This window comes from Mya arenaria, chromosome 12 (assembly GCF_026914265.1).
Source record: "Mya arenaria isolate MELC-2E11 chromosome 12, ASM2691426v1".
Classification (NCBI taxonomy): domain Eukaryota; kingdom Metazoa; phylum Mollusca; class Bivalvia; order Myida; family Myidae; genus Mya; species Mya arenaria.
Window position 1 is genome coordinate 26657809 of NC_069133.1, and position 14302 is coordinate 26672110.

At 36.4% G+C, this 14302-nt stretch overlaps 1 protein-coding gene across 1 annotated transcript in view; it reads left to right on the plus strand.

Annotated features, from left to right (window-relative positions):
• The window catches only part of LOC128210573 (1-phosphatidylinositol 4,5-bisphosphate phosphodiesterase epsilon-1-like), a 181789-nt gene that overhangs the window by 130214 nt on the left and 37273 nt on the right, over positions 1–14302 (plus strand). The window contains exon 10 of the mRNA XM_052914925.1: positions 11220–11350. Within this exon, the coding sequence (XP_052770885.1) occupies positions 11220–11350 (131 nt within the window). The remainder of the gene's footprint in view (positions 1–11219; positions 11351–14302) is intronic.

Below are 14302 nucleotides of genomic sequence, written 5' to 3' on the forward strand. Positions count from 1 at the left end.
GAAGTGCACTTGTTACAGCATGTGTTATTGCTGCATCAGATTTGTTTATGTTTGTTGTTTACTTAACAACCGAGAGAGGAGGATACCGGTTTCTGTATTAAAAAGGCAATGCGGATATTAGTTTACGCTTAACTAATCGGATTAATTTGCGGGTAGTCCCCATAAACATTCAACGTTTATAAAAAAAAATCTGACGAGGCAAAAACACATACAAAAAAACACACAAGAAAACAAAATGATTTACTTAATGCAATCAAAACGAATCCCGCAGATATTACTTTATTTACGGAAGCATTAACCGGAAGTCCAGAAATAAACCACCCTGTTTGAAATAAAACCATAACTCTTGCAGAGTTTAACTTTTCTATAGCACTTTCGTGTGAACAAATCCTCAAAAATCAATGCAAAGTTTTTCATTCACAAATTTTCTAATTTTTTGATTAAATAAAAAAAAGAAAAAAATTAAATCATTGTATGAGGTCGTTCAGCAATATGATTAAAATCAAACCCTTTTAAATATACTTTCTGCCAATGTGATCTGAGGTTAAACCGAAGGAGGTCATCGAATGGTGACCTTTCCGCCAGCAAATCAGATGCCTCCTTGCGTAAGCGAGTTGGTACTTTAGTCAGATAGGTCATACATTCGGAGCTCCTCGGCCATTTTTATCGAAAACAGCCTCGGATGATTATGGACGGTTTACAACGTCAGAAATCGGTATATTATAAGTCCGCTGCCAATACATCACGTAGTAATTTAATTTAGCAGTTAAACTTCATGACTTAACTCTTGGGAATCTTAATTATGTTTGCAATAATACACTAAACTGACAATCAATTTAAACTTAGATCAACAAATACAAGCTAAAACACTACATTTAATTTATGTTATAATTCAAATTTTTACGAACTACTTCTGCTGATGTACCGGCATACATCTGAGGTTGTTTTTGATAAAAATGGCCGAGGAGTTCCGAATGATTGGTCCTATAGCAACTGTACTGACTGTCTATCCAGGGGTCTCTATCAGGGGTTCGATTCCCCGCTGCACCGCTTAAAAATACTTATCGTCTTCTGGAAGGGACGTTCAATGGGGGTCCCATGTGACAGTGACATACACTGGTTCCCGTTAAAGAACCAGGGCAGCTCCAACCAGGGTTACATTCTGTCTGTGCACTATGCTCCAAAAACCTAAAATGACTAACACTCTTATCGGAGCACTCGCCGAACGGGCCTTCCCAGAGTGCGAGGATAAATAAGCTTACACACACAAACACACGCACACACGCACGCACACACGCACGCACGCACACACACACACACACACACACACACTTACACACACACGCACGCACGCACACACGCACGCACGCACACACGCACACACACACACACACACACACTGTCTGCAGCCACTAAAGGGCGCGGGCAGACCTTTAAAAACTCAACAACAACAACAACATTGTCACACACACACTAGCAATTGACCAAGTACTGTCTCGAATGTCTGCTAAATTAACCGTGGAGCATCGATATGAATAACCTAGTGAATAGAAAGCTATTGAAATGCAAAAATCGGCATCTCTATGGCTCAAAAGACCTAAAATTAGGTGCTATTTTGGTTGATTAAGGAATAGCCTTTTTCTAACGTTACTAGCATGAGGTTAATATTCTTTAGAAGCAACGTTATTTTGTCTACCCTAATTTACTGATAGTGTTTACCTGATAGCACTAACCAACTGACATACCAACAACCTGAAACAATGGTTATACCATCCAGCCTATTAATTCTTACTCGCGAAGCGCGCCTCGGCAGCCATGGTTTCCGGAATTGGAGGGATGTCTTTTCATTACAAGTCAATCATATCTCGGTCGTTATCCATCAATCATTGTCGGCGACCCCGGCGAGCGTTTGTTACTGAAGGTAACTCAATGTCGGGTGAAGGAGGATACACCCAAAAGAAAACTTAGGCGACATATGGATTGCTAAAGTTATAGAGGTTTTTTTATCTAAATTGCAAAACAATTTAACAGGAAATTGAAGATGGCTATAAAATTGTTTTGCTTCATGAAAAGAGTTATCTAAATTGTTATTTTGACGAACTCTTCATTACACCGCCACCAAACGTATCATATGGCAGTGATTTTCATTTTAAGGTATCAGATGTACTAGTGGATCCAAGAGGAGGCGCACCCGTCGCCTCCGCCCTTAATCGTCCAAGTTTACTTGTTATGTTTATATTGGAGAAGAAATAATACAGTCGAACCCCGTTTGCTCGAACTCTCATTGACCGACAAAAATACCTCGAGAAATTCGAGTCAAGCAGGAATGCTTATCTTCAGTAGGAAGAAATCGGTCTTTTTCATCCGGTTCGAGCTAACGAGGAAATCGAGCCAGACGAATTCGAGACAACGGGGTTCGACTGTATTGTAAGATTGTATATTTAGTTATTTGAGAGTCATCGGCATCAATCTGCATATATTAACGGTTTAAAACATCAATCTATCACTGAATGCCTTTAAGCAGCTGTATCAGCTATTCTGTCCGTCTGTCAGAATTATTTTAAACAAGACGGATAATTCCCTTTAATGTAAAACTGACTGTTTCGCTAAATGTTTAAGAACGTTATACTGTGAAGTTACAAAAAAGTTTCAGAGGGGTTTGTCTTCTATTTTATTGGTCAGTCAAAACAATATGAAGTAATAAATACCTCTAATATAATGACATAAATCATTTGAATACTTAAAATTCTTCAGGATAATCTTTTAGTGCTTGAATTATGGCACTTTATATTGCTTTTCTAACGCTTCGCCACTACTGCATCGCTCATTGTTACCGCTTTTTTATAGAGCATATAATAAAGTGGAAACAAATTCATAGCTTTTAGAATAACGTTGTAAAGATGCCACAGCGCAAAAACAAGATAATTAATTCCTATTATCAGCTTTTGAAAAAATGATGCTGAACGTGTAAGTGTTAAATCATGGCGTTCAACAGAAAAAAGATGAGGAATTGTTGGGTGGAGTAAATTTCAAGTTTAGATAAAGACATTGTAGGAAAATTTATTGTATAGATTCTGTCATGTTTATACAGTTTAAAGATAATTGAAATAACGACTAAAATCCTAAAAGTCTTTGAAAACCGCCCCTCTGGTTCCCGTAACGATATATTGTAGGTCGTTAGCCTTAAAGGCCTAGTTTCTATAAGTGACCCCCCCCCCCCACCCCCCAAAAAAACAACGTGTATAGTAAACAACCTCTGTGTATTGATCGTATAGAATCCTGCTGTGTAGTTTTGGATGTTTTATTATAGAAACGGACCCTAAATGACCCTGAGCCAATAAACAGATACACAGGAAATTGGCCCCTACTGTGACATCAGTGCAATTAGCAGGCGATGCACAGCAGGGGATAATCATGTCAAACATTCCTTAAATTAGGCCTTTAAGATCGTAATGTCCAGGCACAGAATATTAAAACTTTGTTTTTGGCCTAAACTGCATTTCAATAAATAAATATCGTAAGGACATTTATCGTATAGATTCTGACTGTATCATTACGGTGGTCGAGCACCCTTAAACAAAAAATGATGTTTATTTTTACCTTTTAACAATACATTGATAACATCACGTAAGCGTAAAATTTACGACTATATAAGATATATTCTTGAAACTGGTCCCAAGCTTTAACTTTTACGATTATGGCTACGATTGATTAAGACTAATAGAACCGTGGTGATTCTGATAAGCAGGTCGTGAACACATTCGTAACAGCATCTACGTGATTCGGTGCGAGTCTACGTCGATCCTGGTGTGTCGGGCCCGCATAGCCACGACACGGTTTTGTCAAATAAGTTAGATATGACAATGCATATAAGTTTGTTGTTTTTTTAAAAATGGCAACAACCTGTGTTGTGCCCCTAATTAAGGCCAAAATGAATAATTATTTGTTTCCTCGAACATCTCCAAAATACATAGGATAGGTAGCTAGGGATAACTGTTTGTTTCTAAAAAAGCACATGGAGAACCGGGATTCCGTACCAAACCAACCTATATCAGCGTATATCACTATTGTAGAAATCAATAAATATATCAGGGTCGAATTTGTTCATTCAAATAAATGCACATTGTTTTAGCGAAGTTACCGGAAAAAAAATCCACAAAACGGCAAAAGAAAGTGAAGGGTCGGGAGGAAAAAATAGGGCCGGTCGGGTTAGTGGGAACAAACAATGTGTTTACGCCTAACGAAGCACTAGCTTGACGCCTAGTGAAGCACTAGCTTGACGCCTAGTGAAGCACTAGCTTGACTGTGGGTCGGATTACTTAATTTATATCCGAAAACAAGAAGACAATTTCTGTAGTTATATGACTAACCGAATTAATCCAAGTTACTTCAAGAGCCTCGTATATCATCTTGTCATCCTACTTTTCCGGCAACACGCTGGCATGCGGATACGATTGTAGATAATCAGAATTATTAACATGTTAATTAAACCGCTGCGTTGCGATCGCTGCACTCAAGTTTCTCTCATTCCGACTGAAACATTATTCTCGCATGATTTATAAGGTCATTAAGGTTTGTTGATAATTGTGAACGCAATACGGCACATTCTGTTTCCTGATTGCTGTTTTATCTGCAGGTAATTTCCCAGGAAATTAGGAATGGAAACGATTTTTTGCACTCATATTTATAACCAATAAACTGTTTTCCTGTATTGTTCTGTAAGGAAGAGCTGACTTTGAGAATTAGTGATACTGATTGAAAAGAAAGTATTGAATATATTATTATGGTAAAAATAAACAATTAGAGTGAAAATGGGGTACAATTTTACTATAATGTTGGACTGACACATTAGTATATCAATATACGACCGTTTTATATTTGTTTCTAAATGTTAATCCACATTTCGTTTCCTAAATAGTCAGGATCTGAGGACCGTTTAGCTTTGTACCTAGATAGTGCAGTCCTGGAGGCCGTTTCAAAAAAGATTTTTTTCTTGTAACTTAGATAATTTTGATTAATATGTTGTTGTTGTTTTTATTTGCTCAACTTCGTGTTCATTTCTAATACTGGGGTAAATTCAATTCACTCCAATATGTAGTAAAACTGAGACTCTGGCACTAAGATAGTTACAATTGACGACCCATCTCGACTAAGATATTTATTGAGATGGCCCCCACATGTTGGAAAATCTCTCCTAAGTACCAATCGCTCATTGGATTTTTGATGTTTCGATCCTAGGGGCCAGTTCTAGTAAGAGATCTAACTCGTAACTTCGATAATAATAAATCTGTAAGAAGTTAAAATGTCAGAAAGTTCGTTGTTTTTTTACTTAGAGGGACTTGCTCATGTTTTTTTGTAAAATGTCCTTTTTTGTATGACGAAATAAAGAGCGACAATTCATAAGAAGGTGTTAAAACTAAGATACCAAAAGCTCGAATGTTGACAATTGCTCAAGTATCGTCTTCGAATACGTATTTTTTCATTAGGGTTTATAACGCTTATGGCAACATAATAATGATTTTGTTGTGGCGTGATTGGTTGATTTACGTTATCATGTGATGTTATCAATGTATTGTTAAAATGTAAAAATATTCACAAATAAGCCCTGGAAGCCTAGTGTTGAAGGCGACGAGGTTGTTCTTTTTTCTTATATATATATATATATATATATATATATATATATATATATATATATTTATCTATTTTTATTTATTTATTTAATTTATTTTTGGGGGGAGGGGTCTTTACATTTCCGATGTGGATTTACATTCCACTAGAACCAAAATAAGTGTTTTCCGGTGCATTTTCGGGCAAAACTTATGTTTGGTCCAAAAACATGAGAGAGTCCCTTTAACTAACTTTGTCTTCATTCTTAAAACTGATTTTAAGAAAAGTCGTCTTATCATTTAGCACAAAATGGAAAATATATGAAACATAAATAATTCCAAGTTAGATATTTCCACGACGCTATGACCGTTTATCTCCGATACGCCATTTCTTTTCTGGCTCTGTGTTCGGTCTGACCTAATGATGTAGATAATGCTGTACTCTTCTCCGAAAAAAATATGAACGGTAGAAGATAATATTTTTTCTTACTGATAACGTATTTGTTTTACATCAAACATCAATCACGTTCTTTTGTCTTTGTAATTAAGGGGCGAATAGTTCGAAGTTTGGCAGGTGCGAACTAGCAAATGATGTATACAAGATTGTGGTTAGATAGCAACAATATAGTTGCGTGAGGTTGCCTCCAATTACTATGCCAAGTATGTTATACACGACATACAAATGTACAGTCTAGGAGGATATTGTTATGTTACATGTGTATATTGTTTTGTTCATCGTTCTGTGTTTTTATTGCATTTGTCTTGATGTTAACCTTGATATCAGTTGAATTTGTTTAATGTTAACCAGGATAACAGTTGAATTCTGGATATTAGTTAAATTGGTTTGGAGTTAACCTGGATATCAATTGAATGTGATTGGTGTTAACATGGATATCAGTTGAATTTGTTTATTGTAAACATGGATATCAGTTGAATTTGTTTATTGTAAACATGGATATCAGTTGAATTTGTTTGATGTTAACATGGATATCAGTTATAATTCAGATATAAACTTAATTATCAGTTGAATTTGTGAGGTTTTAACATGAATATCAGTTCAATTTGTTTCATGGATATCAGTTGTGTTTGTTTGGTGTTTACCAGGATGTCGGTTGAATTTGTTTGGTGCATACCTGTATATCTTATATGCGTCCACTGTTACGGTATATCGTGGTCGTTTTTGTGTTAATATAACACGCGGATAATCTTATCGCAAGCGAACGGGAAATAATCGGAATTTGAGTGTGATATATTGGAATTGCTCAGATAAATATATTCCTTTCCATGATTTGTTTGTAAAGATTCAAGTGCAGTTCACTAATACGTATTGAATCATGCAAAATTTCGGTTGCCAGGCTCTTCATACCGAGGGCTCGAATAGTCCAAGGGTCGTGATGTCTTGATACCTAGTATTTCTACTGAAAACTTAAACGATCTTTACCAGTGACAAATTTGTTCTTAATAACGAGAGCTGGAATATACCAAGGGTCGAAATGCCTTGAAACCAAGCGTTTCTTCTGAAAACTTGATCAGTGACAAACATGTTCTAAATCATGAGGGCTCGAATAGTCCAAGTGTCGATATGTCTTGATACATGTGTTTATACTGAAAACCTTTGGTGAACTTGATCAGTGACAAACATGTTCTAGATCATGAGGGCTCGAATTGTCCAAGGGTCGAGATGACTTGATAACATGTGTTTATACTGAAATATTTTAGAGAACTTTACCAGTGACAATAAGGTTCTTAATTACGAGGGCTCCAATTGTCCAAGGGTCGAGATATCTTGATACCGTGTGTTTACACTGAATTCTTTGGCATTCTTTACCAGTGACAACTATGTTCTTAAATCAAAATAATTTCACCTCGAACAAATAGCTTTTGGTGTGGTCAATACATGAGAATTTACAGCTTCTAATCAACTAGTTCTTTGTTTATTCTGCTATTAAACTGGCCGACGTTAAAGAAAACTGATTTACGAATAAATTAATAGTTGAAGTGCTTATGGTAAATAAATTGTTATCGCCAAATTATACCCATTGGTACGCGAGGCATTCAATACCAGACTTGGGAGCGACAAAAATGCAGTGGATTTAAACGAAATGGAAATAAGAACTTTTTGGATATACTTCAGAAATGTGTGAGGTATTACATATATGATGTAATCAGAGTATGGAAGCGTATATCGTATAAACTGTTAATGTGGTAGACTAGTTGTATGTCGATTTAACGAGATAAAACAACTTGATTTATTATGTTTTCAAAATTATGCCTTGTTTTGTTGAAAGTTTGACACACGTTTTGTCGACAAATCAAGTTGAAAAGGTTTGGTCGACAAAATAAGGATACACACGATATGTCGACAAAGAAGGTTAAACACGTTATGTCGACAAAGAAGGATACACACGTTATGTCGACAAAGAAGGTTAAACACGTTATGTCGACAAAGAAGGTTAAACACGTTATGTCGACAAAGAAGGTTAATCACGCTATGTCGACAAAGAAGGTTAAACACGTTATGTCGACAAAGAAGGTTAAACACGCTATGTCGACAAAGCAGGTTAAACACGTTATGTCGACAAAATGAGGTTAAACACGTTTTGTCGAAAAAAAAATGAAGTCGACATAGCATGTTCAATTACTTTTGTCGAAAACATTAAAGTCCACAACTCCACTTACAAACTGAAAAAGTCCACATGACCTCTTAGATACATGTAAGTAGTGTTATAACACATAAAGTCAGCATTAAACAAAAAGGGTCGACATAATCACATGATCGCATCATCAGTGAAAGCGACATACGCTTCCATACTCGAGTAAAGTAGTACGTTGACATACACCATGTGCTTTCTAATAAGCCTAATTGCGTTATCATGCAACTGTTAGTTAAACTTGCGATTGCTATGCAGATCAGTTACTGGAATTCCGATAGTATCTGTTTGTCCAGATTACTAAGATCATGTGCATAATTATGCTGTAATGTTTTAGTTCTAGCTCAAATTATCGGTACCTTACATGTGTTTATATAAAACAGTGCATTTCATTTATTTGAATTTCAGATTAGCACTCAATTTACATGAACAGCATCTGATTATAGTTTCAGTTTTTGGCAATATTAGCAAGTACATATTTTTGGAAAAAATTAACATCAAATTTCACAATGATTATACAGCAATGTACGACATATATTCAAGATTTTTTTAACAAAATATATATGTCAGAAGGCCATGGCCCTTTTCGACAGATAAATATACAATATAGTGTTTTAAAGTGACATTAAATTAACAATTCACCAAAGAATAAGACTCTTTTCTATGGGAATCCGATGAGTAGCACTTGATTAAAGATAGTTAGTATTTTCTTTCAAAAATAAACGGCTTGATGGGACGCAGTCGCAGAACCATTCATTTTGTGTCAGTACAGACTTAAAACCTTAAATTTTTTAGTGGTCTACGTAATATTGTGTAAACTTCCCACGAACACTGGTTGTATCTACCGCTTCACCTGATTAAATCAATAACAAATGACTGCTGATTTACTGAATTAAAATTTTTGGGACATTTGAAGTATACTGTCTTCGCATTAGACAAAATATTATGTTGACCCCTATGCATGTATACTGCACAGAAATTTATATCCAGAATGTTTTAAAAGACATTTATTTTATTGATTGTTCATCGGAACAAAAAAATAGCATACTGTCACTGTGAACCAATAGACGTTCAGTATTTCAAAAACGCATTTGCAGCCAATCAAAACAAAGTTTGTTAATCAACAATTCATGCCAAAGAACCAGGCAGATCCAAAATATATGGAAGTATGCCATTGTAATCAGTGGCGGATCCAGGACTTTCTAAATGGGGGGCACAACTTATTTGAAACATATAAAGCTTTTTTGATATGCATTTTTTAAATCATATACTGACATGGAATTAACATTTGCTGTCGTTTTCAACGATGTTTGGCAAATCAAATGAATTGAAAAAAAAATAGCATTAACTGATATAAGATAAACCTTTTACAAAAATACCATGCCGATGAAAAGAAGCGAACCTGGGTCGCCGGATTTGATTTTTAAGTCGTTAACTGTTCGGACACCTGAGGTGCACACGTGTGTTGTAGAATAAATACTGTATAAACCTACAGTATTAAACTTAGGTATATATTGATTGCACCCAACGATACTGTACTTCGGATTCCATTGTCATTTAAGGTACATGACCACGTTCCTCCGAAAAATATGAATGTCGGCCGATTTTAATGAAACTTGGAACAAACAATTGTCAATGACTGTACTTTAACGAGGTGTATTTATTTTGTTTAAAAATCCCGTTGTTTGTTAATCTACAGCGCCACCTAGCGGACACGTGCTATTTGGCGCAAACGCTGAAAGGGTTTCAAATATACAAGTCTGTATAAATTTACAAAGGCTCTTGCATGATTCCAAGAACTGGACGTTAATAAAGACCGAAATGGAAAGTTTCTACGTGGCAACGTTTTGAATTTAAACTTTTGTTAAATCATAAATCATTTTAATGTACGTCATGCACACACATATCTTGTTGACACAAAATGACATTATTTTTAAAAGCAATGACGAACATAAACTGTGCACTTGTTTACATTTTAAAACAACTAAAATGTATAGGATTTATTCTGAAAACAGTAAACTAACCCGTATAACTGCAGCCATTTTTGTTAACTTTTATTCAGGTGTCAGTGTAAAATGCGGCACCCATTTATCATAATCGAATGTTCGGGCCCCGATGTCATTTTCAAGAGACTTTTTCGTGTCGTCTACTATACAGTGTTATACTTTGACATTGGCATACCATAAATCAGGTTCAATTGCTAACTTGCTCAAATAATAATATAAACTTTAAATTGTGACAAAACTTATTTGTGCAGTTAAATCAATAAAGTTGTGCCCCTAAAAACATAACTTGCCGGCCGGCTGGGAGGCACAGGCCCTACGTGCACCCCCCCCCCCCCCACCCCCCGCCCGGTTGAGCCGCGACTGGTAACCGTCAACTGACGGACATATTTACTTTTAGTGCGAATGTATAATAGTATAATATTCAGTATTTCACAGTAAATTGGACCTTTTTCGTGATATAGAATACAACCTACATTTACAGCCATTGCAATTGCAGATAATCAATCATTAAGGCTTCATCATTAAAAATTCCAACTTTCGCGGGTGTTTAAACTTTAAAGGTCCACTCCCTGCCGCTCATCCGATACACAATCCCTGCGTTGGACATGTGTCAGCCAGTGAGGTTGTATTCTGGATCAGTTTGATGACCTGAATTAATATCTTTATGATTACGAAGGTCTCATTCGCTACTCTCACTCCGCCCATTCTTAATCATTCATATTTTAATTCATGTCATCTAACTATTACATAGACTCGGGTAACGGTGGTTACTAGAGCTCTTAGTAAGAGTAAGATAACGTAATTAATGATACAAAATAGGCTGAGTGACCTTTACAAACTAGCCCTTCTTAATCATTAAGATATTATTTCAGGTCATTTAACTGACTAAGAACGTAGCACGTACATGCGAACTATCTTAATAACGTTTTATCAGAAAATCTATTCGGTCATTTCAGCTTCAGGAGTTGATACTGTCGGGCGAGCTTCCATGTTCCAAAGAAGAGGCGGCCACTCTAGCCGGGATCCAGCTACACCTGGAGGAGGCGTGGCCAGAAAATGAGATGCCCAATCACGACGGGCCTTACAAGTACGTAACAGCGACCTTACCCAATCCAACTTCCCATTCCCCAAAACCATTAGGAACTCATCGGCCATTTTCCATCGATGGAAAATTGCCGACCTAAGCCAATCAAATTTGCCATTCCCCCCAAAACACTGCACATTCGGATTTCCTTGGCCAATTTCCATCGACTGAAAATGGGCCATTTTCCGACCTTAGCCAATCAAACTTGCCCATCATCAAAACACTTAACATTCGGATTTCCTTGGCCATTTTCCATCGAATGAAAATGGGCCATTTTCCGACCTTAGCCAATCAAACTTGCCCGTCCCCAAACAATGCACATTCGGAACTTTTCGGTCATTTCCCACCGATGGGCCGTGGAATTCCGAATTAACACTGGATTGTTTACAAACACTTGGTCTGGTCTAACCTGAATACCATTAAAATAATTATTCATGATATACATTTCACATGTATGTTTTCACATAAATTATTTATAAATTATAGCATTTTTCAAGTCTGAAACTGAAACACTGAATTGTTCTCTTTGTGGATTTTTTTTAAATTATGGCGTCACTTCGCTTAAATAAAACATGTTTATTTCATGCATGTCTTAACTTGATGACATTAGGCATGTCCTATGTTTTTTTGCCGTAGGTTTATTTACAACCACGGTTTATAGGTCCGTGTTACAACTAAACACAAACTGAACGTGATAATGAACATAATTTGAGTTGAGTTCAGTTCAATTGAAAACCAATCGGAACGCCTCAGTCTGTCTGCCAACGCGTGTCAGTTGCGGTTGATAGAAAATAAGATGGGGGTGTGGGGGTCTGCAGTTGCGGTTGTTAGAAAATAAGATGGGGGGGTCTGCAGTTGCGGTTGTTAGAAAATAAGATGGGGGGGTCTGCAGTTGCGGTTGTTAGAAAATAAGATGGGGGGGTCTGCAGTTGCGGTTGTTAGAAAATAAGATGGGTTAGAAAATAAGATGGGGGGGTCTGCAGTTGCGGTTGTTAGAAAATAAGATGGGTTAGAAAATAAGATGGGGGGGTCTGCAGTTGCGGTTGTTAGAAAATAAGATAGTTTTTGTTGTTGTTGTTGTTGTTTTGTTTGTTGTTGTTGTTTTGTTTTTGTTTTTTGTTTTTTTTTTTTTTGGGGGGGGGGGGGGGGTCTGCAGTTGCGGTTGTTTGAAAATAAGATAGTTTTTGTTGTTGTTGTTGTTGTTTTGTTTGTTGTTGTTGTTTTGTTTGTTTTGTTTTTTTTTTGGGGGGGGGGGGGGGGGCGGGGGGCATTCAATTTATAACAAAATTGGTGTTTTAATGTATGTTACAATTAACAGAAAAAAACTACGAGATAAAGATATTTAAACGCCTGTGTTCTGTCAATCAATAAACATCTGCTGGTTTGTTATTACTTTGATTTTCTTTTAACACACCGCAAACATTATTTGATCTACACCGGTTTATGATCACCATTCAAATATTAAGATTTTTTCTACACTTGTAGTGGTTTAATGACAGCCTTCATCTTATGCAAACATCTTTATCTGCCTTTTGAACATATACTTAAGGACAAAAGTTTTGCACTGCTTGCTTTTATACAATTTAATTTATGGTAAGAACAAAGTATACCAAGAAAGCACTTCCTTACCTTGTATGGGTTTTTGACGGGAAGTTATGATTGTATTGATTTTTTTTCCTGACCATAATCAAACGGTAAAAAAAGAAGGGCTGGAGTTGAAAAGGGTTTTTTTTAACGGAAATATCCACTACCGAATTTCAAATGACATTTTAAAGTATTCGCAACATTACGTTTAATACTTCTTACACGTTTTTTCACGATGTTTATGTTCTGCTTGGGGCGTGGAACAGCGGTCAATGTTTTGAACATGGATGCATCCAAATGTGTCTGACTCGCCATATTACGCACAGTTGTTTGATGGAAATGAACTCCTGTTTTGTTTCGTATGACCTGTTAACAAAATTTAGTGACATTTGACCTAAAAGTAGTATTTCTTCTTCAAAAGAATAATCTGTAGAAAAGGTAAAACTTGTTTAGGTTAAAGGGACTGTACAGCAGATTGGCACCAAAAAAAGTTTTTTTCTGTAACAAACTCAGGACAATTATCTAATAGATTGTGTTACGCTTTGATATCATAAGTGTAAAAAAAAAGTACCAAAATGTTAAAAATTATTGTGTCGGAGACCGGGTTCGAGCCCGTGTCGCCAAAATTGCAGTCCAGCGTCGTATCCACTAAGCACGACTTACTCTCATTGGGTGACATAATTAAGCTATACACCTACCTCGGTAATATCACGTGATAACACCGACTAGCCAATCACGCATAATGAATGAATTCTACCTGGTATACATACCCAGTAATCTTTTTTAATGGAAAAATACGAAATAACTGCTAAACTTAAATAAATTGTAAACTATGTGGTACAGTTAGTAAGTTTCTATGCATTGTACACATCGATGCCATGTTTATGTCAGTTTTCGACAATTTTCTTTGTTTTTCGCTATCAAATGACCGATAGACGTTTGTTTCACGTTATACACTTTAACACGTTAACGTAAAATTCAGGAATAACGGTTTCAATAGGGTGAATCCATGAGCAATATGTTTACACCTGTATGTAATGCCTACAGTTTTTAACCTCCGTGATAGAATACTTGACAAATCTTTCATCATCTGTAACAAAAACACATTACTTAATTATCGCTAGCGGATCCGGGGGGAGAGAGGCAACTCAGCGTGCGCCCCCACCCCCTAAATTCGTCAAAGTTTACTTCTAATTTCAATACAAGAGCATTAAGGTAATAAATTACGCCCAAATTGTAAGATTTCGGACTTGAAATTTGTTAAAGCCCCCCTCCCCCCCTCTCTGCCAACACATTAAACGAAATAAAATTCAGTTCTGAGGGAGGGGCGAAGGTCAAAAGGTTATGCCCCTAAGGAACGCCCCACTAACG